This window comes from Bombina bombina, chromosome 6, assembly GCF_027579735.1.
Source record: "Bombina bombina isolate aBomBom1 chromosome 6, aBomBom1.pri, whole genome shotgun sequence".
NCBI lineage: Eukaryota > Metazoa > Chordata > Amphibia > Anura > Bombinatoridae > Bombina > Bombina bombina.
This window is the reverse complement of record NC_069504.1, coordinates 10,216,722-10,244,488: the sequence shown is the minus strand read 5'-3', so window position 1 is coordinate 10,244,488 and position 27,767 is coordinate 10,216,722. Positions and strand designations below refer to the sequence as shown.

At 41.6% G+C, this 27,767-nt stretch overlaps 1 protein-coding gene across 2 annotated transcripts in view; it reads right to left on the bottom strand.

Annotated features, from left to right (window-relative positions):
* NCAPH2 (non-SMC condensin II complex subunit H2) overlaps positions 1–27,767 on the bottom strand; it is a 382,774-nt gene that overhangs the window by 253,993 nt on the left and 101,014 nt on the right. For both annotated transcript variants that reach the window (XM_053716310.1, XM_053716311.1), the window contains exons 6-11: positions 25,694–25,765; positions 20,357–20,436; positions 20,124–20,278; positions 19,726–19,821; positions 19,085–19,191; positions 12,990–13,061 (exon numbers count right to left, since the gene is read on the bottom strand). In XM_053716310.1, the coding sequence (XP_053572285.1) occupies positions 12,990–13,061; positions 19,085–19,191; positions 19,726–19,821; positions 20,124–20,278; positions 20,357–20,436; positions 25,694–25,765 (582 nt within the window). The remainder of the gene's footprint in view (positions 1–12,989; positions 13,062–19,084; positions 19,192–19,725; positions 19,822–20,123; positions 20,279–20,356; positions 20,437–25,693; positions 25,766–27,767) is intronic.

The window sequence follows — 27,767 nt, the reverse complement described above, 5'->3', positions numbered from 1 at the left end:
CCCTTTAAAGAACTTGTAGATAATCCTTTCTCCAATCCTTCCTGGAGAAAAGATAAAATCCTAGGAATCCTAACTCTACTCCAGGAGTAGCCTTGGATTCACACCAATAAAGGTATTTATCCCAAATCTTGTGATAAATCTTTCTAGTGACAGGCTTACGAGCCTGAATCAAAGTGTCTATGACGGAGTCAGAAAAACCTCGCTTGGCTAGAATCAACAGTTCAATCTCCAAGCAGTCAGCTTCAGAGAATCTAGATTTGGATGATGGAAGGGTCCCTGAATCAGAAGGTCCTTCCGAAGCGGAAGCCTCCAAGGAGGTAGAGACAACGTCTCCACCAGGTCTGCATACCAGATCCTGCAAGGCCAGGCCGGTGCTATGAGAATCACTGAAGCCCTTTCCTGTTTGATTTGGGCAATCACTCGCGGAAGGAGAGCAAACAGATGTTAGATTGAAGGACCAAGGGGCCGCCAGAGCATCTATAAGCTCCACCTGAGGATCTCTGGATCTCGACCCGTACCTCGGAAGTTTGGCATTCTGCCTGGATGCCATGAGATCCAACTCCGGCTGACCCCATTTGAGGATCAGACTGGAGAACACGTCCGGATGAAGTTCCCACTCCCCCGGATGAAAGGTCTGTCTGCTCAGAAAATCCGCCTCCCAGTTGTCCACCCCTGGGATGTGGATTGCCGACAGACAACAAGAATGGGCCTCCGCCCACTGAATTATTTTGAAAACCTCTGTCATCGCCAAGGAACTCCTTGTTCCTCCCTGATGATTGATGTAGGCCACTGACGTTATGTTGTCCGTCTGGAACCTGATAAACTGAACCGAAGCTAGCTGAGGCCAGGTCAGGAGAGCATTGTAGATCGCTCTCAGTTCCAAAATGTTTATGGGCAAGAGAGACTCTGAGACCATATCCCCTGAGCCCTTAGGGAGCCCCAAACTGCTCCCCACCCCTGAAGGCTGGCATCTGTTTTCACAATCTCCCAGGATGTCTGCGAAAACATGTTCCCTGGGAGAGATGATCTAGAGACAACCACCAAAGAAGAAACTCCCTTGTCTCCTGTGCCAATAGAAGTCGAGGGGACAAGTCCAAATAAGCTCTGTTCCATTGTTTGAGCATGTCCAACTGCAGAGCTCTGAGATGAAAGCGAGCAAACAGGACGATGTCCATTGCCACTACCATCAGACCTATTAACTCCATGAACTGGGCCACAGAAGGACGAGAAGAAGATTGCCGAGCTCGACAAGTATAAATCTTTAATTTCCTGACTTCTGTCAGAAAAATCTTCATAGAGTCTATGATGCTCCCTAGAAAGGTCACTCTTGTATGAGGAACTAAAGAGCTCTTTTCTAGATTCACCTTCCACCCGTGTGACCTTAGTAAAGCCACTACCAGGTCCGTGTGTGATTTTGCTAGCTGAAAGGACGGCGTCTGAACTAGGATATCGTCCAGATACGGCGCCACCGCAATGCCTCTTGAACGAAGCACAGCAAGAAGAGACCCCAGAACCTTTGTGAAGATTCTGGGAGCCGTGGCAAGACCGAAAGGAAGAGCCACAAACTGGAAATGCTTGTCTAGAAAGGCAAAACTTAAAAACCTGTGATGATCCCTGTGAATGGGAACATGCAGGTACACGTCCTTTAAATCTACTGTTGTCATAAACTGACCCTCCTGGATCAAGGGAAGGATGGAACAAATAGTTTCCATCCTGAAGGATGGCACTCTGAGAAACTTGTTTAGTCTCTTGAGGTCTAGAATTGGTCTGAAGATTCCTTCCTTCTTGGGAACCACAAAAAGATTGGAATAGAATCCCATACCTCGATCTTGAGGTAGAAAGGAACGATCACTCCCAGAGCTAAGAGGTCTTCTAAACAATGTGTCTGCAGATAACCTTGAAATTAGAAACCTGCCCCTGGGAGGACAAAATTTGAACTCCAGCTTGTATCCCTGAGACACTATTTCTATAGCCCAGGGATCCTGAACCCAGGCTTGAGCGAAAAAAGAAAGTCTGCCCCCTACCAGATCCATTTGTCCCGGATCGGGGGCAAAACCTTCATGCTGTCTTGGAGTCATTGGCCGCCTTCTTGGATTGCTTACCCTTATTCCAAGATTGGGCGGGTCTCCAATTAGATTTAGCATGTTCCTGCTTAGTTGAGGGAGAAGAGGAAGAGAATCCCTTGAAGTTGCGAAAGGAACAAAAATTACTTTGTCTTCCTTTCTGCCTAATCTTTTTGTCCTGAGGGAGGTGACCCTTACCTCCCGTAATGTCAGAAATAATTCAGCTCAGGACCAAACAGGGTCTTCCCCTTGTAAGGGACAGCTAGAAGCTTTGACTTAGATGAAACGTCCGCAGACCAAGGTTTCAGCCATAAGGCCCTGCGAGCAAAGAAAGAGAAGCTTGATATTTTGGCCCCCAACTTAATAACTTGAAGGGTGGCATCCGAGATAAAGGCATTAGCTAGCTTAAGAGCCTTTATCCTGTCCTGGATCTCGTCCAAGGGAGTTTCTCGTCTGAGGGCATCAGCCAGAGCATCAAACCAGTAGGCTGCCGCACTCGTGATGGTAGTTATACAGACTGCCGGTTGCCACTGCATACCCAGGTGAACATAAATTTTCTTAAGTAGACCCTATAATTTTTTGTCCATCGGATCTATAAAAGCACAGCTATCCTCTATAGCAGTGGTCGCCAACCAGTGGTCCACGAGAAGATGTTGGTGGTCCTTGACACCTTCAAGCAGGAATTAATCTCCTCTGATGGTGTCACCCCTGTCGTGCCGCAACTCCCTACAGTGCCTGGCTGGACATCAGTGAAAACCAACGGAGGAGTTAAATTACAATCTCCCTAGGCATGTTGCGTAGTACTGCGGAACTTGTGTAGCTAGATTGTATTTTTAACTCCTCCCACCTGGCACGCTGCTCAGAGGAAGATGATTCCATTCTGAAGCCGGCAGAGATTGGTATAGTCTTAGCTTGAAATAGTAGAATTAAAGTATATAAAAAAATAAAATCTAAAAAAATTATTTTTCTCATATTTCATTTATTTTCTTCCCTTTACCTATCTCTTTGTAGTAGTTTTCCTAATTCCTTCAGATGGACTTACATCACTGTTTGTCTTCCTCCCCTCCATCTTCTTTTTTTTTTTTAAATTAAATAATTATTTTTCATTCATTAATTAATTTTCCCGCGCACAAATCCATTCCACATGAATTCCAGTAATTGCCATCCAGCAGATCAGCCATAACCCACCAGTATTATAGTAATTGCCAGTAACATCAGTTGTAGTTACCTCACATCGATATTGAGAGATTTCTGATATAAACTTAATTTATGACTCCAATGTCTGTCCATGATCGTAAGTAGTTTTGAATAATTCCTAACTGGGGAGGTGACTTGGAAGTCTTGTGGTCTTTTTAAACTTTCTTTTTTTCCCACTTTCTGCCTCTCTGTTTCCAGCTCAAAAGTTGTCACTCACCCTTCATCTGTCATTTGTAAGTATTCTCTCAGTTCTGTCATTCAGTTAGTTAATTCCAAAAAATAATTCTTATTCGTGTGTGTGTGTGTGTGTGTGTGTGTGTGTGTGTGTGTATATGTATGTATGTATGTATGTATGTATGTATGTATATATATATATATATATATATATATATATATATATATATATATATATATATATATATATATACATACACACATATACATATACACACACACAGTGTATGTATATATATATATATATATATATATATATATATATATATATATATATACATACACACACACACACACAGTGTATATATATATATATATATATATATATATACACACACACACACACAGTGTATATATATATATATATATATATATATATATATATATATATATATATATATATATATATATATATATATATATACACACACACATACACATATACACATACATATATATACACACACACACACATTATACACATACACACACATTATACACATACATATATATACACACACACACACACACACACACATTATACAGGTTTGTACCTTTTTTTTAAAAAAAAAAAATCATGTTAGTGGTCCACAGGATTCAAAATTGTGAGTTTAGTGGTCCCTGAGGTCCGAAAGGTAGGTGACCCCTGCTCTATAGGGATAGTAGTTCTCTTAGCCAAGGTTGAAACAGCTCCTTCTACCTTAGGAACAGTTTGCCAAACCTCTAAAAACTGAGTCAGCTATAGGAAACATCTTCTTGAAAATAGGAGAAGGAGAGAAAGGAATACCAGGTATCTCCCATTCTCTATTAATAATTTCAGAGGCCTTCTTAGGAACTGGAAAAAACAGAATTTATGCTTACCTGATAAATTACTTTCTCCAACGGTGTGTCCGGTCCACGGCGTCATCCTTACTTGTGGGATATTCTCTTCCCCAACAGGAAATGGCAAAGAGCCCAGCAAAGCTGGTCACATGATCCCTCCTAGGCTCCGCCTACCCCAGTCATTCGACCGACGGACAGGAGGAAATATGCATAGGAGAAACCATATGATACCGTGGTGACTGTAGTTAGAGAAAATAATTCATCAGACCTGATTAAAAAAACCAGGGCGGGCCGTGGACCGGACACACCGTTGGAGAAAGTAATTTATCAGGTAAGCATAAATTCTGTTTTCTCCAACATAGGTGTGTCCGGTCCACGGCGTCATCCTTACTTGTGGGAACCAATACCAAAGCTTTAGGACACGGATGAAGGGAGGGAGCAAATCAGGTTACCTAAACGGAAGGCACCACAGCTTGCAAAACCTTTCTCCCAAAAATAGCCTCCGAAGAAGCAAAAGTATCAAATTTGTAAAATTTGGCAAAAGTGTGCACAGAAGACCAAGTCGCTGCCTTACATATCTGGTCAACAGAAGCCTCGTTCTTGAAGGCCCATGTGGAAGCCACAGCCCTAGTGGAGTGAGCTGTGATTCTTTCAGGAGGCTGCCGTCCGGCAGTCTCATAAGCCAATCGGATAATGCTTTTAAGCCAAAAAGAAAGAGAGGTAGAAGTTGCTTTTTGACCTCTCCTTTTACCAGAATAAACAACAAACAAAGAAGATGTTTGTCTGAAATCTTTAGTAGCCTCTAAATAGAATTTTAGAGCACGGACTACGTCCAAATTGTGCAACAAACGTTCCTTCTTTGAAACTGGATTCGGACACAAAGAAGGTACAACTATCTCCTGGTTAATATTTTTGTTGGAAACAACTTTCGGAAGAAAACCAGGCTTAGTACGCAAAACCACCTTATCTGCATGGAACACCAGATAGGGCGGAGAACACTGCAGAGCAGATAACTCTGAAACTCTTCTAGCAGAAGAAATTGCAACCAAAAACAAAACTTTCCAAGATAATAACTTAATATCTACGGAATGTAAGGGTTCAAACGGAACCCCTTGAAGAACTGAAAGAACTAGATTTAGACTCCAGGGAGGAGTCAAAGGTCTGTAAACAGGCTTGATTCTAACCAGAGCCTGAACAAATGCTTGAACATCTGGCACAGCTGCCAGTCTTTTGTGAAGTAAAACAGATAAAGCAGAGATCTGTCCCTTCAGAGAACTTGCAGATAATCCTTTCTCCAAACCTTCTTGTAGAAAGGATAGAATCTTAGGAATTTTTATCTTGTTCCATGGGAATCCTTTGGATTCACACCAACAGATATATTTTTTCCATATTTTATGGTAAATTTTCCTAGTTACAGGCTTTCTAGCCTGAATCAGAGTATCTATTACAGAATCTGAAAACCCACGCTTTGATAAAATCAAGCGTTCAATCTCCAAGCCGTCAGTTTGAGGGAAACCAGATTCGGATGTTCGAATGGACCTTGAACAAGAAGGTCCTGCCTCAAAGGTAGCTTCCATGGTGGAGCCGATGACATATTCACCAGGTCTGCATACCAAGTCCTGCGTGGCCACGCAGGAGCTATCAAGATCACCGAAGCCCTCTCCTGATTGATCCTGGCTACCAGCCTGGGAATGAGAGGAAACGGTGGGAATACATAAGCTAGGTTGAAGGTCCAATGTGCTACTAGTGCATCTACTAGAATCGCCTTGGGATCCCTGGATCTGGACCCATAGCAAGGAACCTTGAAGTTCTGACGAGACGCCATCAGATCCATGTCTGGAATGCCCCATAATTGAGTTATTTGGGCAAAGATTTCCGGATGGAGTTCCCACTCCCCCGGATGAAATGTCTGACGACTCAGAAAATCCGCTTCCCAATTTTCCACTCCTGGGATGTGGATTGCAGACAAGTGGCAGGAGTGATCCTCCGCCCATTGAATTATTTTGGTCACTTCTTCCATCGCCAGGGAACTCCTTGTTCCCCCCTGATGGTTGATATATGCAACAGTCGTCATGTTGTCTGATTGAAACCTTATGAATTTGGCCTTTGCTAGTTGAGGCCAAGCTTTGAGAGCATTGAATATCGCTCTCAGTTCCAGAATGTTTATCGGGAGAAGAGATTCTTCCCGAGACCATAGACCCTGAGCTTTCAGGGGTTCCCAGACCGCGCCCCAGCCCACCAGACTGGCGTCGGTCGTGACAATGACCCACTCTGGTCTGCGGAAGCTCATTCCCTGTGACAGATTGTCCAGGATCAGCCACCAACGGAGTGAATCTCTGGTCTTTTGATCTACTTGAATCGTCGGAGACAAGTCTGTATAATCCCCATTCCACTGTCTGAGCATGCACAGTTGTAATGGTCTTAGATGAATTCGTGCAAAAGGAACTATGTCCATTGCTGCAAACATCAATCCTATTACTTCCATGCACTGCGCTATGGAAGGACGAAGAACAGAATGAAGTACTTGACAAGAGCTTAGAATTTTTGATTTTCTGACCTCTGTCAGAAAAATCCTCATTTCTAAGGAATCTATTATTGTTCCCAAGAAGGGAACTCTTGTTGACGGGGACAGAGAACTTTTTTCTTTGTTCACTTTCCATCCGTGAGATCTGAGAAAGGCTAGGACGATGTCCGTATGAGCCTTTGCTTTTGACAGAGACAACGCTTGAATCAGGATGTCGTCCAAGTAAGGTACTACTGCAATGCCCCTTGGTCTTAGAACCGCTAGAAGGGACCCTAGTACCTTTGTGAAAATTCTCGGAGCAGTGGCTAATCCGAATGGAAGTGCCACAAACTGGTAATGCTTGTCCAGAAAAGCGAACCTTAGGAACTGATGATGTTCCTTGTGGATAGGAATATGTAGGTACGCATCCTTTAAATCCACCGTGGTCATAAATTGACCTTCCTGGATGGTGGGAAGGATCGTTCGAATGGTTTCCATTTTGAACGATGGAACCCTGAGAAATTTGTTTAGGATCTTGAGATCTAAAATTGGTCTGAATGTTCCCTCTTTTTTGGTAACTATGAACAGGTTGGAATAAAACCCCATCCCATGTTCTCTTATTGGAACTGGATGAATCACTCCCATCTTTAACAGGTCTTCTACACAATGTAAGAATGCCTGTCTTTTTATTTGGTTTGAAGATAATTGAGACCTGTGGAACCTTCCCCTTGGGGGTAGTTTCTTGAATTCCAGGAGATAACCTTGAGAAACTATTTCTAGTGCCCAAGGATCCTGAACATCTCTTGCCCAAGCCTGAGCAAAGAGAGAAAGTCTGCCCCCCACCAGATCCGGTCCCGGATCGGGGGCCATCCCTTCATGCTGTTTTGGTAGCAGTGGCAGGCTTCTTGGCCTGCTTACCCTTGTTCCAGCCTTGCATCGGTCTCCAGGCTGGTTTGGGTTGTGAAGTATTACCCTCTTGCTTAGAGGATGTAGAATTAGAGGCTGGTCCGTTTCTGCGAAAGGGACGAAAATTAGGCTTATTTTTAGCCTTAAAAGACCTATCCTGAGGGAGGGCGTGGCCCTTTCCCCCGGTGATGTCTGAAATAATCTCTTTCAAATTAAGTCCAAACAGTGTTTTACCTTTGAAAGGGATGTTAAGCAATTTTGTCTTGGAAGACACATCCGCTGACCAAGACTTTAGCCAAAGCGCTCTGCGCGCCACGATAGCAAACCCTGAATTTTTCGCCGCTAATCTAGCTAATTGCAAAGCGGCATCTAAAATAAAAGAGTTAGCCAATTTAAGTGCTTGAACTCTGTCCATAACCTCCTCATACGAAGATTCTTTATTGAGCGACTTTTCTAGTTCCTCGAACCAGAAACACGCTGCCGTAGTGACAGGAACAATGCATGAAATTGGTTGTAGAAGGTAACCTTGCTGAACAAACATCTTTTTAAGCAAACCCTCTAATTTTTTATCCATAGGATCTTTGAAAGCACTACTATCTTCGATAGGAATAGTAGTGCGTTTGTTTAGAGTAGAAACCGCCCCCTCGACCTTGGGGACTGTCTGCCATAAGTCCTTTCTGGGGTCGACTATAGGAAATAATTTCTTAAATATAGGGGGAGGAACAAAAGGTATGCCGGGCCTTTCCCACTCCTTATTTACTATGTCCGCCACCCGCTTGGGTATAGGAAAGGCGTCAGGGGGCACCGGGACCTCTAGGAACTTGTCCATCTTACATAATTTCTCTGGAATGACCAAATTGTCACAATCATCCAGAGTAGATAATACCTCCTTAAGCAGTGCGCGGAGATATTCTAATTTAAATTTAAATGTTACAACATCAGGTTCAGCTTGTTGAGAAATTTTTCCTGAATCTGAAATTTCTCCCTCAGACAAAACCTCCCTCCTGGCCCCTTCAGATTGGTGTGAGGGTATGTCAGAACAGTTATCATCAGCGTCCTCTTGCTCTTCAATGTTTAAAACAGAGCAATCACGCTTTCTCTGATAAGTAGGCATTTTGGATAAAATGTTTGCAATAGAATTATCCATTACAGCCGTTAATTGTTGCATGGTAATAAGTATTGGCGCACTAGATGTACTAGGGGCCTCTTGTGTGGGCAACACTGGTGTAGACACAGAAGGGGATGATGCAGTATCATGCTTACTCCCCTCATTTGAGGAATCATCTTGGGCAATATCATTATCTGTGGCATCATTGTCCCTACTTTGTTTGGACACTATGGCACAATTATCACATAAATTTAAATGGGGAGAAACCTTGGTTTTCATACATATAGAACATAGCTTATCTGATGGTACAGACATGTTAAACAGGCTTAAACTTGTCAACAAAGCACAAAAAACGTTTTAAAATAAAACCGTTACTGTCACTTTAAATTTCAAACTGAACACACTTTATTACTGAATATGTGAAAAAGTATGAAGGAATTGTTCAAAATTCACCAAAATTTCACCACAGTGTCTTAAAGCCTTAAAAGTATTGCACACCAAATTTGAAAGCTTTAACCCTTAAAATAACGGAACCGGAGCCGTTTTTACATTTAACCCCTATACAGTCCCAGCTATCTGCTTTGCTGAGACCCAACCAAGCCCAGAGGGGAATACGATACCAAATGACGCCTTCTATAAGCTTTTTCAGTGGTTCTTAGCTCCTCACACATGCATCTGCATGCTTTGCTCTCCAAAAACAACTGCGCATTAGTGGCGCGAAAATGAGGCTCTGCCTATAACTAGAAAAGGCCCCCATCTGAAAAAGGTGTCCAGTACAGTGCCTGCCGTTTTTCTAAACAATCCCCAAGATTATAATAACTATTAAGAGTTATAATCTGCAAAATATGCTTAGCAAAGTAATCGTTTTAGCCCAGAAAAATGTCTACCAGTTTTTTAAGCCCTTATGAAGCCCTTTATTCTTTACTTAATCTAAGAAAATGGCTTACCGGTCCCCATAAGGGGAAATGACAGCCTTCCAGCATTACATAGTCTTGTTAGAAATGTGGCCAGTCATACCTCAAGCAGAAAAGTCTGCCAACTGTTTCCCCCAACTGAAGTTACTTCATCTCAACAGTCCTGTGTGGAAACAGCAATCGATTTTAGTAACGTTTGCTAAAATCATCTTCCTCTTACAAACAGAAATCTTCATCTCTTTTCTGTTTCAGAGTAAATAGTACATACCAGCACTATTTTAAAATAACAAACACTTGATTGAAGAATAAAAACTACATTTAAACCCCAAAAAACTCTTAACCATCTCCGTGGAGATGTTGCCTGTGCAACGGCAAAGAGAATGACTGGGGTAGGCGGAGCCTAGGAGGGATCATGTGACCAGCTTTGCTGGTTTCTTTGCCATTTCCTGTTGGGGAAGAGAATATCCCACAAGTAAGGATGACGCCGTGGACCGGACACACCTATGTTGGAGAAACATCTGTAAAGGAAGGTATTTCATGATATCTGTCTAGTTTGCTAGACTTTGGGGGGACAACCATCACTGTGGAGTCACTATCATCTAGGGTAATTAAAACCTCTCTAAGTAAGAGACGTAAACCTGAAAGATACCACTTCTGAGTCGGTTAAATGTAACACCTCCTCCGAATCTGAGATTTCTCCTTCAGATGCCAGAGCAGGAACATCTTCCTCAGATCTGTGAGAAGAGACTTCTGAAATAGCAACCACAGCATCAGAAACCTTGCTAATGTCAAAAATGGACTCTCTCTTGCGATGGCCCTGCAACATTGGAAAGGCAGACAGAGCATCAGAGATTGTAGTAGACATAAGAGAAGCTATGTCCTGTAGTGAAATTCCAGAAGGAACTACAGTAGACGTGCAGGGCACTGCTGGTGAGGACGATATTTTTGGTACACTTGGGGAGAAAGTTGCTGCAGAAATTGACCCTCATCAGAGGACTCTTGGACAACATCTGTCTGAGAGGAGATTGGATCAGCAAATATTTTATCCCTAAAATTCCCAGTCCTTTCAATACATGTAGGACAGAAAAGGATTGGTGGTTCCACATTTGCATCAAGACATAAAGCACACGTAACATTTTGCACCTCATCTTGGTCCATTTTTTCACATAAAATATTGGTATTGAGCAGAAAAAATACTGGGAATAACAAAATTAAATAAAAAAACGTTACTGTCTCTTTAAATTTAAACGTTTTTTCTTTCTCTTGACAAACTGATAATTTTGCTGTAATTACAAAACGGTTAGAAAATTTAAGCAGTAATTAAACCTCTGCACTACAGCAACCTGCTGAGGTGCTCCTACCTTAACCAATGCTACCGGATTCCTTGTAGAAACGATCCGTTACTACAACCTGCCAGAAAAACCAAACTAGGACCGCATCTGTGCTAAAAGCGCATGAAAAGTGTTCTACATGCTGCTCTAGCCCAGATAAACCACAGTACAGCACATCTGAAGACCTAAAACTGCTTGGACATAGTGCAACAAAGCAGAGGCTCCAAATAACAGGAAGTCCCGCCCTTCGTGGGCGTGCTGCAAGTCTCTGCTTCCCTCTCAGGGAACAAACTAAAGTGAAACCACCAGAGCCCTCCATTTTAGTGAAAATAAACTTAGCAACATAACTCCAGCCCCAGTGCCTGCACCTAATCACTGCCCAAGTAAGACTTCTTTTCTGAAAGTCTGAAACTGTCCCCCCATAAGTAAGGTTACCATTAACCCCTTATGTAACGTAGTGCTAATGAAACAAACACAGACTCCTTAGATCCCAGAAAAAGGCAGCACTTACCTCTAACACTGCCTAGCAGTAGGACAGTTCCCAAGCTTGAGAGGTCCTCTCCCTCACATTGGCCTGAGAGATAAGCAATGCTGAGTCAGTAATAATCTCAGGCTGAAGGATATGGAGCAGCTGAAAATGGGAGGCACAGTGAGAATTATGTCCCACCAGTTCCCATAGCTCTAAAGCCACCAAAGCTCTACTGTAGAGACTGATATGGACTAGGGTACATCCCAGAACAAAGTAGCACTCTCTGGCACTACTCATAAAACAAAAAAGTCTTGATTGAAGAATCTAAACTAACACCTCATTTTACCTGCTTCCTATCACTAACGTAGGCAAAGAGAATGACTGGAGTGGGCGGGAAGGGAGGAGCTATTTAACAGCTCTCAGTAATGAAGATGATCCATGGACTCATAGTGTCTTTAAGAAGAAAAGGACTTACCCTCCAGGGTCCTCTGCTGTGGAGCAGTCACAGCACATCCAGGTTTGTTAGCCTCATCTGATTACTGACAGGGACCTGAAGATACAAGAAAAACAGAGTAACCAACCCTGGTTTTCTATAGAGGGGTTAGCATAATTGTTAGAGTTTAATTAAGGATAACCTGACCGACCTCCAACAGCTAATAGCCACCATTACTCTTACTAAAGAGGATCACATGGACACAGCATTTCCCTAATCCTTGCTTGCATAAAAGATTATATACTTGATTTTCTTCAGACACCATCTTCACACATCCTCCTGGATGTAAAGGCAAAGAATGACTGGGGAATATGGGAAGTAGGAGTGATACTTAACAGTTTTGCTGGGGTGTTCTTTGCCTCCTCCTGGTGGCCAGGAGTTTAATTTCCACTAGTAATTAGAATGGATTAGTGGACTCTCCATGCCACTGGAAAGAAAAAGAAATTCCAGCAGGCATCATATGATGTACAGCAGAAAGTGACAACGCTCACGTGATTGTGTGTAATGGTGAAGTACACACATCATGTTATGGGGCTACTAAGCTTCTCCCTAAACAAGGGCACATACAGCAGGAGACTAACATTCACACATCTGTAGTTTTCTATATCTACTGGATTCTGCTGGTTCTTCTTTATTAAAACTACTGCCTCAGTCACTCTTAATACACTCACCATCCCACCTCTGCTGCATTGTAATCCTTCTGATGTTATAATCTACCATCTCTCCTCGACTCCGATTTTTTATAAGTTTAAAAAAGGAAAACAAAATCAAGTCTCCCTGCTAAGGAAGACAACACACACTCCTACATTGCACCCGTTTTCCATCTTTCTATTTCTGATTAATAATACTGCACACAGCTGTATCTGTTCTGGAGGGCAATAAAAGTGTGCATGCAGGGGAGAGCGGTGACTGTCCTTATGTAGCATCGGGGGCAACAGCAGAGCATTACCTTAATGCTCACAGACAGTTTTTGTTCAGGAACTCTCTGACGCAGGGCATAACCCTTCTCCTCCATCTGCATCTGTAAGAAACAAAAATACCCAAGGTCAGGTGACGTGGAAACTGAGGGTACAAGGGGCATATCGAGGGAGATAAGTGACCAGAAGGATAAAAACAAAATTTATGCTTACCTGATAAATTCCTTTCTCCTGTAGTGTGGTCAGTCCACGGGTCATCATTACTTCTGGGATATTAACTCCTCCCCAACAGGAAGTGCAAGAGGATTCACCCAGCAGATCTGCTATATAGCTCCTCCCCTCTACGTCACACCCAGTCATTCGACCGAGAACCAACGAGAAAGGAGAAGCCAAAGGGTGCAGTGGTGACTGGAGTATAATTTAAAAAACTGACCTGCCATAAAAAACAGGGCGGGCCGTGGACTGACCACACTACAGGAGAAAGGAATTTATCAGGTAAGCATAAATTTTGTTTTCTCCTGTTAAGTGTGGTCAGTCCACGGGTCATCATTATTTCTGGGATACCAATACCAAAGCTAAAGTACACGGATGACGGGAGGGATAGGCAGGCTCTTTATACGGAAGGAACCACTGCCTGAAGAACCTTTCTCCCAAAAACAGCCTCCGAAGAAGCAAAAGTGTCAAATTTGTAAAATTTGGAAAAAGTATGAAGAGAAGACCAAGTTGCAGCCTTGCAAATCTGTTCAACAGAGGCCTCGTTCTTAAAGGCCCAAGTGGAAGCCACAGCTCTAGTAGAATGAGCTGTAATCCTTTCAGGAGGTTGCTGTCCAGCAGTCTCATAGGCTAAACGTATTATGCTACGAAGCCAAAAGGAGAGAGAGGTAGCAGAAGCTTTTTGACCTCTCCTCTGTCCAGAATAAACGACAAACAGGGAAGAAGTTTGGCGAAAATCTTTAGTTGCCTGTAAATAAAATTTCAGGGCACGGACTACATCTAGATTGTGCAGAAGTCGTTCCTTCTTTGAAGAAGGATTCGGACACAATGATGGTACAACAATCTCTTGATTGATATTCTTGTTAGTGACAACCTTAGGTAAGAATCCAGGTTTAGTACGCAGAACTACCTTATCTGAATGAAAAATCAGGTACGGAGAATCACAATGTAAGGCTGATAACTCAGAGACTCTACGAGCCGAGGAAATAGCCATTAAAAACAGAACTTTCCAAGATAACAGCTTGATATCAATGGAATGAAGGGGTTCAAACGGAACACCCTGTAAAACGTTAAGAACTAAATTTAAGCTCCATGGTGGAGCAACAGTTTTAAACACAGGCTTAATCCTGGCCAAAGCCTGGCAAAAAGCCTGAACGTCTGGAACTTCTGACAGACGCTTGTGTAAAAGAATGGACAGAGCTGAGATCTGTCCCTTTAAGGAACTAGCAGATAAACCCTTTTCTAAACCTTCTTGTAGAAAAGACAATATCCTAGGAATCCTAACTTTACTCCATGAGTAACTCTTGGATTCGCACCAATGTAAGTATTTACGCCATATTTTATGGTAAATCTTTCTGGTAACAGGCTTCCTAGCCTGTATTAAGGTATCAATAACTGACTCCGAAAAACCACGCTTTGATAAAATCAAGCGTTCAATTTCCAAGCAGTCAGCTTCAGAGAAATTAGATTTTGATGTTTGAAAGGACCCTGAATTAGAAGGTCCTGTCTCAGAGGCAGAGACCAAGGTGGACAGGATGACATGTCCACTAGATCTGCATACCAAGTCCTGCATGGCCATGCAGGCGCTATTAGAATCACCGATGCTCTCTCCTGTTTGATTCTGGCAATCAATCGAGGAAGCATCGGGAAGGGTGGAAACACATAAGCCATCCCGAAGGTCCAAGGTGCTGTCAAAGCATCTATCAGAACCGCTCCCGGATCCCTGGATCTGGACCCGTAACGAGGAAGCTTGGCGTTCTGTCGAGACGCCATGAGATCTCTCTCTGGTTTGCCCCAACGTCGAAGAATTTGGGCAAAAACCTCCGGGTGAAGTTCCCACTCCCCCGGATGAAAAGTCTGACGACTTAGGAAATCCGCCTCCCAGTTCTCCACTCCCGGGATGTGGATTGCTGACAGGTGGCAAGAGTGAGACTCTGCCCAGCGAATTATCTTTGATACTTCCATCATTGCTAGGGAGCTTCTTGTCCCTCCCTGATGGTTGATGTAAGCTACAGTCGTGATGTTGTCCGACTGAAATCTGATGAACCCCCGAGTAGTTAACTGGGGCCAAGCCAGAAGAGTCCATGATCCCTGAGCCTTCAGAGAATTCCAGACAGCGCCCCAACCTAGAAGGCTGGCGTCTGTTGTTACAATTGTCCAGTCTGGCCTGCTGAATGGCATCCCCCTAGACAGATGTGGCCGAGAAAGCCACCATAGAAGAGAATTTCTGGTCTCTTGATCCAGATTCAGAGTCGGGGACAAGTCTGAGTAATCCCCATTCCACTGACTTAGCATGCACAATTGCAGCGGTCTGAGATGTAGACGTGCAAAGGGAACTATGTCCATTGCCGCTACCATTAAGCCGATCACCTCCATGCATTGAGCTACTGACGGGTAGCTTAGTACCGCCAGAAGAGCACCCAGAACCTTTGTGAAGATTCTTGGAGCCGTAGCCAATCCGAATGGAAGAGCTACAAACTGGTAATGCCTGTCTAGGAAGGCAAACCTTAGATACCGGTAATGATCTTTGTGAATCGGTATGTGAAGGTAAGCATCCTTTAAATCCACTGTGGTCATGTATTGACCCTTTTGGATCATGGGTAAGATTGTCCGAATAGTTTCCATTTTGAACGATGGAACTCTTAGGAATTTGTTTAGGATCTTTAAATCCAAGATTGGCCTGAAAGTTCCATCTTTTTTGGGAACCACGAACAGATTTGAGTAAAACCCTTGTCCTTGTTCCGACCGCGGAACCGGATGGATCACTCCCATTAGTAAAAGATCTTGTACACAGCGTAGAAACGCCTCTTTCTTTATTTGGTTTGTTGACAACCTTGACAGATGAAATCTCCCTTTTGGGGGAGAGGATTTGAAGTCCAGAAGATATCCCTGAGATATGATCTCTAACGCCCAGGGATCCTGGACATCTCTTGCCCAAGCCTGGGCGAAGAGAGAAAGTCTGCCCCCCACTAGATCCGTTCCCGGATCGGGGGCCCTCAATTCATGCTGTCTTAGGGGCAGCAGCAGGTTTCCTGGCCTGCTTGCCCTTGTTCCAGGACTGGTTAGGTCTCCAGCCTTGTCTGTAGCGAGCAACAGCTCCTTCCTGTTTTGGTGCAGAGGAAGTTGATGCTGCTCCTGCTTTGAAATTACGAAAGGAACGAAAATTAGACCCTGAATGGCGAATCCGGAATTCTTAGCCGTAAGTTTAGTTAAATGTACTACGGCATCCGAAATAAATGAATTAGCTAGCTTAAGTGTCTTAAGCTTATTTGAAATCTCATCTATAGTTATTGAGTCAAGAGTCTCTTCCAGGGACTCGGACCAAAAAGCGGCCGCGGCCGTGACAGACGCAATACATGCAAGGGGTTGCAATATAAAACCTTGTTGAACAAACATTTTCTTAAGGTAACCCTCTAATTTTTAATCCATTGGATCTGAAAAGGCACAGCTATCCGCCACCGGGATAGTGGTACGCTTAGCCAGAGTAGAAACCGCTCCCTCCACCTTAGGGACCGTCTGCCATAAATCCTGTGTGGTGGCGTCTATTGGAAACATTTTTCTAAACACAGGAGGGGGGGAAAAGGGTACACCGGGCCTATCCCACTCCTTAGTAATTATCTCTGTAAGCCTCTTAGGTATAGGAAATACGTCAGTACTCGCCGGTACCGCATAGTATCTATCCAGCCAACATAATTTCTCTGGGATTGCAACGGTGTTACAATCATTTAGAGCTGCTAATACCTCCCCTAACAGTACACAGAGGTTTTCGAGTTTAAACTTAAAATTAGAAATGTCTGAATCCATTCTATTGGGATCAGAACCGTCACCTGCTGATTGAAGCTCTCCGTCCTCATGTTCAGCATACTGTGACGCAGTATCAGACATGGCCCTATTATCAACAGCGCACTCTGTTCTCACCCCAGAGTGATCACGCTTACCTCTTAGTTCTGGTAATTTAGCCAAAACTTCAGTCATAACATTAGCCATATCCTGTAATGTGATTTGTAATGGCCGCCCTGATGTACTCGGCGCCACAATATCACGCACCTCCCGAGCGGGAGATGCAGGTACTGACACGTGAGGCGAGTTAGTCCGCATAACTCTCCCCTCGCTGTTAGGTGAAATATGTTCAATTTGTACAGATTGACTTTTATTTAAAGTAGCATCAATGCAATTAGTACACAAATTTCTATTGGGCTCCACTTTGGCTTTAGCACATATAGCACAGAGATATTCCTCTGAATCAGACATGTTTAACACACTAGCAAATAAACTAGCAACTTGGAATACTTTTCAAAGTAATTTACAAATAATATGCAAACGTACTGTGCCTTTAAGAAGCACAGAAAAAGTTATGACAGTTGAGAAATAATAAACTGAGAAACCATAACATCAAATCTTTTCCGGTAAAAACACAATTTTAGCAAAGGATTGCCCCCATTAGTAATGGATAACTAACCCTGATAGCAGAAAAAAAAAGTACAGAAATAAACGTTTTTTATCACAGTCAGCTACAATCTCACAGCTCTGCTGTGAGTGATTACCTCCCTCAAAATAAGTTTTGAAGACCCCTGAGCTCTGTAGAGACGAACCGGATCATGCATGGAAGACAAGAGACTTCTGACTGAATTTTTTGATGCGTAGCAAAAGCGCCAAAATAGGCCCCTCCCCCTCACACACAACAGTGAGGGAGATCAGTAAACTGTCTTAAATTAAATAAAACGACTGCCAAGTGGAAAAAAACAGTGCCCAAAACATTTTTTCACCCAGTACCTCAGAAAATTAAACGATTTAACATGCCAGCAAAAACGTTTAACATCAAATAAATGAAATGTCATTAGAAAGCCTGTTGCTAGTCACTGCAAATTAGGCTAAAGTCCTATGCATACAGTATTATCCCAGTGAAGTGCCATTCCCCAGAATACTGAAGTGTAAAATATACATACATGACAGCCTGATACCAGTTGCTACTACTGCATTTAAGGCTGAGCTTACATTATATCGGTATGGCAGAATTTTCTCAGTCAATTCCATTGTCAGAAAATAATATGCTGCTACATACCTCTTTGCAGGTTAACCTGCCCGCTGCCCCCTGATCTGAAGTTTACCTCATTCCTCAGATGGCCGAGAACAGCAACATGATTTTAACTACGCCGGCTAAAATCATACAAAAAAACTCAGGTAGATTCTTCTTCAAATTCTACCAGAGAAGGAACAACACACTCCGGTGCTGTTATAAAATAACAAACTTTTGATTGAAGGTATAAAACTAAGTATAATCACCACAGTCCTCTCACACATCCTATCTATTAGTTGGGTGCAAGAGAATGACTGGGTGTGACGTAGAGGGGAGGAGCTATATAGCAGCTCTGCTGGGTGAATCCTCTTGCACTTCCTGTTGGGGAGGAGTTAATATCCCAGAAGTAATGATGACCCGTGGACTGACCACACTTAACAGGAGAAACCAACTTTAAAAGTAATAACCCATCACAGAGCACCAGGGAAACCATCACGTATCCTGTCACTGGAAAAAAGAGCAGCAACCGACCCACATGGTATTGCCATTGGACACAAGTGTAAAAAAGGACCTTTTAAGAAATTCCCAATAAACTCTTCTCACCATCACTGTATTGTCAGGGCATGGTCATATCACAAACAGGGCAACACAGGAGGGTAATTCTTGTCAGAGCACAAATATCCGGAGTCCCTCTTGTCATTAGGTTCTGACCAGTGACTTAGATGAAGGCAGCTCATTATTTATTACATGCAGGGTAAGAGCTGGCGCTCATTTTATGCTAACTCTTATTTATAGGACATTTCACTGATACACATATGCCTGAATGTATCTGCTGCTGAGCATCCGCTACACAGAAACAGGATCGCCTGTTCTACACTGAGCCACAGATGCACATACCTTCTGGCGCTCAATATGTTCTGCCGGCTCCATGTCTCCATCATCTGCTTCATGCAGATCATCCAGAGGAACAAACCCACCACAGTCAACATTCTCCACAGCTGGATCTGAGAAAGATAAAGGATAATGTCCTGCCAACGGTCTGTACAAAGCTATGTCCAACATGTGACCTCAGGAATCAGACATGATGGGACACAGGGAGAGCTCAACATCCTACAAGACTACATGGTGACAGCACGAGTACTAAAAGCACACAAATCCCAGGAGCCAGCAATCCAAAGCTCAAAATAAACCTACAAAAAGATGTACAGTCTGCACATGCTTGCTGGCCCCTAAGTAATAGGACGATAGCAAGAGGAAGTGACTTGGCTAAAGTGGCGACAACTCAGGTTAAAAAAAAAAAAAAAAAAAAAAAAAAAAAAAAAAGATAGGACTGTGCTAAATGAATAGAAAAGCACCATCACTTTAAGGACCAGAGTGGCAAAGAGGGATAATAAGAGAAAACAATCATGACCCATTCACGCTATTAAACAGTAAAAGGAAAAGAAAGAAAAAAAGACATTAGCACAAGCTTTCTGCGTATTTAATGCATGCTATCACCCTATTATTGCCGGCAGAAGTTAAACAGCCATCGCTCTCACCTGCATCAGAGAAGTTAAGGACGGGAACAGGAGCAACACAGTCTGACGTTTCTGCCTCCATGTTTAAATTATCTCCCAGCTGCACATTCTCGTCACCTGGAGGTTACAAGCGGACTTGTGGGTAAATGAATGAGAAATTTGTTTCTCCCTGGAAACACGTATTTATTGCACTAAAATACCAACAGTTCCATCAGCTACCTACTTGCTAAACTAGCTCCATAAATGCTGCTATTGGGACATTAAATAGCTTAAGTTGATCCTGAGCACTTTATACAGGGGTTTTGCCTTGTATCTAACAGAAGTCAGTGACCTCAGGGACAAGCTATTTGGATCTACTACTTTATTCCAAGGGGTCAGTTACACCACCATATGAAGACTGGGCAGAGGCCCCTCCTTACCTGGCTCCCGGATGACTTCTCTCTGTGGTGGTATCTGCTGCAGGAAGCGTGTGGGGGACATCCCAGCCAGCTCAAGCATGAAGGCTCCACTGGCATGGGGGGTGCATGTGTTCATACGGAAATCCTTTCTGCTGGCGAGCACCTCACCTTTACGGCTTTAAATAAAGTAAAAGACTTAGCAATGCAGAACAGCTGTGTCAGGGGGATTGGATAATGCAGCTGACAGACCTCACCTGTATAGGGGGTTGTTTTTTTTCTCAATCTCCTCCGGAGGTACCAGAGCCATCGGTGTCAGGGGGACAATGTTCACAACCTGAAAGTAAAAATTACACAAGAAAATGGTCTGAATGTGCAGAAGGTGGCATCTGTAACAAAAGGACACAAGTTAAATAGGAAGGTTTGTGGGTGTAAAGAAGCTTCTCAGTGTGAGGTACAAGTGACACCGGAGTCTGTCACTAACAAAAGGACACAAGTCTAACAAGGAAGGTTTGTGCGTGTAAAGAAGCTTCTCAGTGTGAGGTACAAGTGACACCGGAGTCTGTCACTAACAAAAGGACGCAAGTTAAATAGGTCTAACAAGGAAGGTTTGTGCGTGTAAAGAAGCTTCTCAGTGTAAGGTACAAGTGACACCGGAGTCTGTCACTAACAAAAGGACACAAGTTAAATAGGTCTAACAAGGAAGGTTTGTGCGTGTAAAGAAGCTTCTCAGTGTGGGATACAAGTGACATCGAAGTCTGTCACTAACAAAAGGACACACGTTAAATAGGTCTAACAAGGAAGGTTTGTGCGTGTAAAGAAGCTTCTCAGTGTGAGGTACAAGTGACACCGAAGTCTGTCACTAACAAAAGGACACAAGTTAAATGGGTCTAACAAGGAAGGTTTGTGTGTAAAGAAGCTTCTCAGTGTGGGATACAAGTGACACCGGAGTCTGTCACTAACAAAAGGACACAAGTCTAACCAGGAAGGTTTGTGTGTAAAGAAGCTTCTCAGTGTGGGATACAAGTGACACCGAAGTCTGTCACTAACAAAAGGACACAAGTCTAACCAGGAAGGTTTGTGTGTAAAGAAGCTTCTCAGTGTGGGATACAAGTGACACCGAAGTCTGTCACTAACAAAAGGACACAAGTCTAACAAGGAAGGTTTGTGTGTAAAGAAGCTTCTCAGTGTTGTGTCTCACTACAAAATACAGTGTGTATATATGTGTGTGTATGTGTGTTGTCAGGGTATCTGTAGATATTAGTGGACTATATATGTATATATATTAAAATAAAATAAGTATGAAATCTCTCAAATAGTAAGTTTGAGCATGCTCATTTTATCACTGAATACCTTCTGGGTATTCCAAATCTTAGATCAGACATAAGATACATTGCTCCTGATTAACATAGCATCTAAGAGTTCAAAAGAGAGCATCTGTCTCATTAACCAGCACAAACCCCTGGGTTGATGGAGCCAATAGTCTGTGTTTTGGTGGAAGATATGATCAAAAGCCCCAAACCCCCTTTTTCCTGATTACAATATTTCAGCTAAAAACAAAAGGTTTAGCTTTTGAAGCTAACAGCCCCGTAGGGGGTAACAAACAGAACTTCTGAGAATACAGTAATTAGCACATACTTGTTAATTGCCCCAGACAAACATGTACTGAACCAAACAGAAACACATGTTTGTATTGTAGCTCAAACTCATTTTAAAATACAACTTGTATTTAAATTTCAAGTATAATTGATTCTCAGACTGTATAAATATCTATATATGTAATCAATAGATGATGCACTCTAAACACTGTGTTACAATATTACACTTAATGTGGTAAGATGTGATGTTACGAATAACAGTTCAGATTGTATCACAGTATACCAAACTGTATGTTGTTAGTCGTGCAATATCAAATGTATCTCTTAAGTATCGCTATCAGTCTCTTAGTGAAAAATTCGGTCTAAAGTAAAAACATGTCAGGTATATCAATTGTGTAATATGTTAACAAGGAATCTCGGATACAAAAAGATTACCTTAAATCCGCTAGATCACTGTGCGAGATGATAGCGAGGCTCCTTGCAGTCAGGTAACGAGACACTCCCAAGTCTCGGGTAAATGAAAATCCAATGAGAAGCAATGTAGGTGCCTGCTGCAAAGAAATCACATCCGCCACAAAGAAAGCAAGTAAAACTACTTTATTCAAAGTCAAAAGTATAGACAAGGTACATGGAAGCTCGGGAGAGAGCCAGAAAGGATAAGAACGTCCGACGCGTTTCCTGCCCGTAGGCACTTCGTCAGGGACTAAGCAAAGTAAAACAAATGATTCTTTTAAAGACAAGGCATTTCCTGTTGTGTGTATACACCTGTAACCGGACACACCTGTCATGGATTCTTAAAGGGGTGGCCAGTCCTTCCAATTATATTATCCCGTAGCACTCGCCGTGTTAGCACACTTAAAATATGGTTAACCATAATTGTATAAATTCAGTTTATATATCTTGTATCAAAAGGTGCTATACACGGCAGGTATATAGGGTAAATAGAGTGAGAAAATTATATATATATCCACAATAAGCAGTGTAATATATATCACCTCATGGTATCAGTTAAGATGATACATTAATATTCACATCGCACTAAAGAACGGGGTGTGCTACTGGCTAGCAAAACATAGCCTTTGACTATGTTTATTTAAACATCTCATTTTTTTAATCCGTATCCGGTGCAATGTTAACGTGGCGCCTTACACAACTTGTGACAGCTTTGAAACATAAAACATTTCAGTTGCTGATATGGCTGCGTTGATTTATCGCTCTGAATCGGAAATGGCATGTGTTGCTTCCAACTTTGAATTTCACATTGTATATGTGTGTGGTTCTAGATTGGATATAACATGTTATTTTAAATCTTAAATTTCACATTTTGTACGTGTGTATTTCTCTGTTCCAGCCTCATCACATATTCTTAAGGATACATATTTTATTATTATTATGTATTAACAACTTGAATTTAGTCATTTCTGGGATCATTGGGATTAAGGATTTCTTATCTTTTATTTTTTCATTTCCTGGTTCTTATTTATATGTTTTCATGTTTTTTTAAAGACATTAATATACACCTTTTGTTTAATTCTATATTACACTGCTTATTGTGGATATATAATTTTCTCACTCTATTTACCCTATATACCTGCCGTGTATAGCACCTTTTGATACAAGATATATAAACTGAATTTATACAATTATGGTTAACCATATTTTAAGTGTGCTAACACGGCGAGTGCTACGGGATAATATAATTGTGAGGACTGGCCACCCCTTTAAGAATCCATGACAGGTGTGTCCGGTTACAGGTGTATACACGCAACAGGAAATGCCTTGTCTTTAAAAGAATCATAGGTTTTACTTTGCTTAGTCCCTGACGAAGTGCCTACGGGCAGGAAACGCGTCGGACGTTCTTATCCTTTCTGGCTCTCTCCCGAGCTTCCATGTACCTTGTCTATACTTTTGACTTTGAATAAAGTCGTTTTACTTGCTTTCTTTGTGGCGGATGTGATTTCTTTGCAGCAGGCACCTACATTGCTTCTTATCTATATATGTATATGGGAAATGCAATTCAGATTTGTAATAGATTAAATTACAATTGTAATAATCCCATTTTTGAAATATACAACATGTTTTTGTTTTGTTTTTCTATCTTCCAGATGGGGCCAATAGATGCGGATACAAGATTGCCTGCAAGGGCTGACCTAAGACATATTATATGGTGTATAGGAAGTTTTTACAAATATTTTCTATTTTAACATAGAAATTGATAAATACTGGTGGTTGGTGTCAAAGTGTACATGTTCTGTTAAAGGACCAGTCAATAAAATAGATTTGCATAATCAACAAATGCATGATAAGAAAACAATGCAATAGCACTTAGTCTGAACTTCAAATGAGTAGATTTTTTTAAAATAAATTGCAAAGTTCTGTCTATTTCCACTCCCCCTGTACCATGTGACAGCCATCAGCCAATCACAAATGCATATACGTATATGCTGTGAATTCTTGCACATGCTCAGTAGGAGCTGGTGACTCAAAAAGTGTAAATATTAAAAGACTGCACATTTTGTTAATGGAAGTAAATTGGAAAGTTGTTTAAAATTGCTGCTGTATCTGAATCGTGAAGTTTAATTTTGACTTGAGTGTCCCTTTAAGCTAAATGAAATATAGATGCTGACAAGAGAGGTTTATTAATGCTAAAAGTTATAGTATGTTAAATAATCACTTTATAAGGATGTATTAAATTGTTAGCAATATTGATGATGAGATCTGCATTTGCGGTTGTTTGCTGCCCCCTAGGGGATTAAAACTGATGACAGTCAAACGAATTAACTGTTTAAAACATATGCAAATCCAAATAACCAATCAATGCTCAGTTCCATTAAGGGCGGATCAGGGACAAGCATCAAAAGGGCCTATCAAAATCTTGTGGGAAGGATTAAAGAAACGGAGGAGGAATTCTTTATTCTTGGAATAAAGTTCCAGAGACTTACTGCTAAGGGAGAAAGACTAAGAGAAGCATTCATTTTTTGGAGAGAAAATACATAGGCTTTGGTGCCAAGCATATTCTCTGCCATTTTTGGGGACACTTTCTTGAACAAAAAGATTAACAATTATTGAAGTCTATACCTGTGCATATTGTGAGTAAACCCTCCACAGATGACCCACAAGGAACTCTGGAATAACATTGATTTGCTTATTTGGGTAAAGTATATAATTTGATATTTTAGAGCAAATACATTCACTATTGGTAACTATAACTAATTGCAGTTAGTAGAGTTAAAGGATACTTTGTATTTTAGCTTGCATTCATAATCCTGTTTAGTCTAAAACTAATCATTAATGCTAAGTAATTTATCTTTGCACATATATAAATATATTTTAGAATTTGTCTTAATTGTAGATAATTAAGAATTCATTTCAGCTCAGATAAAATTGGCATAGGAGTTGGTTGTTTGCACAAATAATATATACAATTTCTGATGTTTTAATTAGAGTTATATAGAATCATTTGTGGGCTAAATAGCATAAGTATATTTGTCTGGACGTTAAACCATATCTTGGTATCTCATTATGGTATTTTAATGCAATTCAATTGTGAATAAGGTTAATTCTAAAAAGGTATATTTGGTTTGCTTTGTCAAGAATATTGTAACAGTTTACACTTGTATAGTTTGATTCATAATCTAGTTCCTATAAATATAATTCAATGTGTTTATAAATTTAACTAATATAAAGAATTTAGGAATTTACATTAATTTTAATTGTTTCGTATATGCATTTTATTGGGGGTTTATTTTAAAGAATAATTATTAAATATATTGTATTATAACCCGGCCATATGCTGACAGTGTGTGTGTAGGTGTATATGTGTGTGTGTGTGTGTGTGTGTGTAGGTGTATATGTGTGTGTGTGTGTGTGTGTATGTATGTATGTGTATATGTGTATCTGGCTAGGTCTGTCAGTGTACACCAGGCTGCAGGCTGTCACTACATGTCTGGATGCAGGTACATACTAGCACTTCATGCTCACACATAAAAGACTCACATTGGGGTTCTGGTCCTTCTTCATGTCAACACTGGCTTTCTTGGGATCGGTTATATCATCAAGACTCAGAAACTACAAGAGGAAAAAAAAAAGCTGAGGAAATCAATGGGATATCCTGTTTCAGACATAACAAAACTGGGGTGAGGGTGTAATAAGACGAAGCAAGTGGAGAAATGAGAACCCACTGTGAATCTTCTAGATCTCATGCATGTGTGGTAGCAGAAAATCTGAGCTCTATGTTCTCAAAATATGAACAGAGGTTGTTATAATCAGAGTTTTTAGTCCCAAACCAGAGAAGTTTTTTTCCACCCCCAAAGCTATATGGATAAATGACGTCATGAAAAACCCTTTGGAACAAGTTGCTAAGCTCCCAGCACGCCAGTGCTTGTGTACACAGTATAAAAGAGTATACGGCACTATAGGTCGTTATAGGAACAAAAGCCTGCTTGCTGCTATTCTTACCTGGGACATAAACACCTTTTGCATGTCCCACGAGATAAGCTGAAAATACACACTACTCAGAATCCCTTCATTTTTTTTTATTATTATTCAAAAACATAATTTATGCTTACCTGATACATTTATTTATTTCCGGATATGGTGAGCCAACGGCATCATCATTTACTAGTGGGAATATCACTCCTGGCCAGCAGGAGGCGGCAAAGAGCACCACAGCAAAGCTGTTATATGTCACTTTCCTTACCCATAACCCCCAGTCATTCAGCCGAAGGGAAATGGAAAAAGATAACACCACAAAGGTGTAGAAGTGCCTGAGGTGTTAGTAAAAAATAACTCTTAAAATAAAGGGCGGGGCAGCGGACTCACCATATCCGGAAAGACATTTATCAGGTAAGCATAAATTATGTTTTCTTTCCTAAGATATGGTGAGTCCACGGAATCATCAATTACTAGTGGGAATCAATACCCAAGCTAGAGGACACAGATGATTAGGGAGGGACAAGACAGGTAACCTAAACAGAAGGCACCACCATTTAAAGAACCTTTCTCCCAAAAGAGGCCTCAGTCGAGGCAAAAGTATAAAATCTGTAAAATTTGGAAAAAGTATGCAGAGAAGACCAAGTTGCAGCCTTGCAAAACTAATCCACAGAAGCTTCACCTGTGAAAGCCCAAAAAGAAGAGACAGCCCTGTGGAATGAGCCATAACTCTCTCAGGAGACTGCAGCCCCGCAGTCTGAAAAAAACGAATTAAACTTCTCAACCAGAGAAAGAGAAGTAGCAGCAGTTTCCTCTTACAGAGAAAATAAATAAAACCAGAAGACTGGCAAAAAAACCTAGTTGCCAGTAGAAAAAAATATTAAAACATGCACAAAATCCCAGATGTGCACCCACATTCCTCAAGATATAAAAATGAGGACATAGAAAAGGAATAACAAATTTCCAAACAATATTTCCATTTAGGAAACAAAAATGTTAAATCTTTGGAATGCTAAGGCTCAAACTGAGCCTGCTGCAAAACTTAAAGAACTAAGTTAAGGCTCCAAGGAGGAGAAACCGACTTAAACACATGCCTGATTCCATCCAAGGCCTGACAAAAAATAAAATATAAAATTGCACATCTGGCACACCCGCCAGACGTATGTAGCAAAAACAGACAAAGCAAAGATCTGACCCTTCAGAGTACTCGCAGACAAATCCTTTTCCAGACCCTTCTGGAAAAAAGACAAAATCCTAGAAATCCTGACCTTACTCCACCAGTAGCCCTAGGATTCACACCAATAAAGAAAGATATGCCATATCTTATAATAAATCGTTCTAGGAACACGCCTGCAAGCCAGACACATGAGTTCAATGACCCACTCGAAAAAACAACGCTTAGATAGAGCTAAGCGTTCAATCTCCAAGCAGACAGCTTTAGAGAAAAGAGACTTGGATGAAGGAACAGACCCAGAATCAGAGAGTCCTTCCTCAGAAGCAGTCTACAAGGTGGGAGAGACGACATCTCCACTAGTTCTGCAAACCAGATCCTGCAAGGCTACGCAGGGGCTATAAGGATTACCAACGTTCTACTCGTGGAATGAGAACAAAAGGAAGAAATAGGTATGCAAGTACTGAA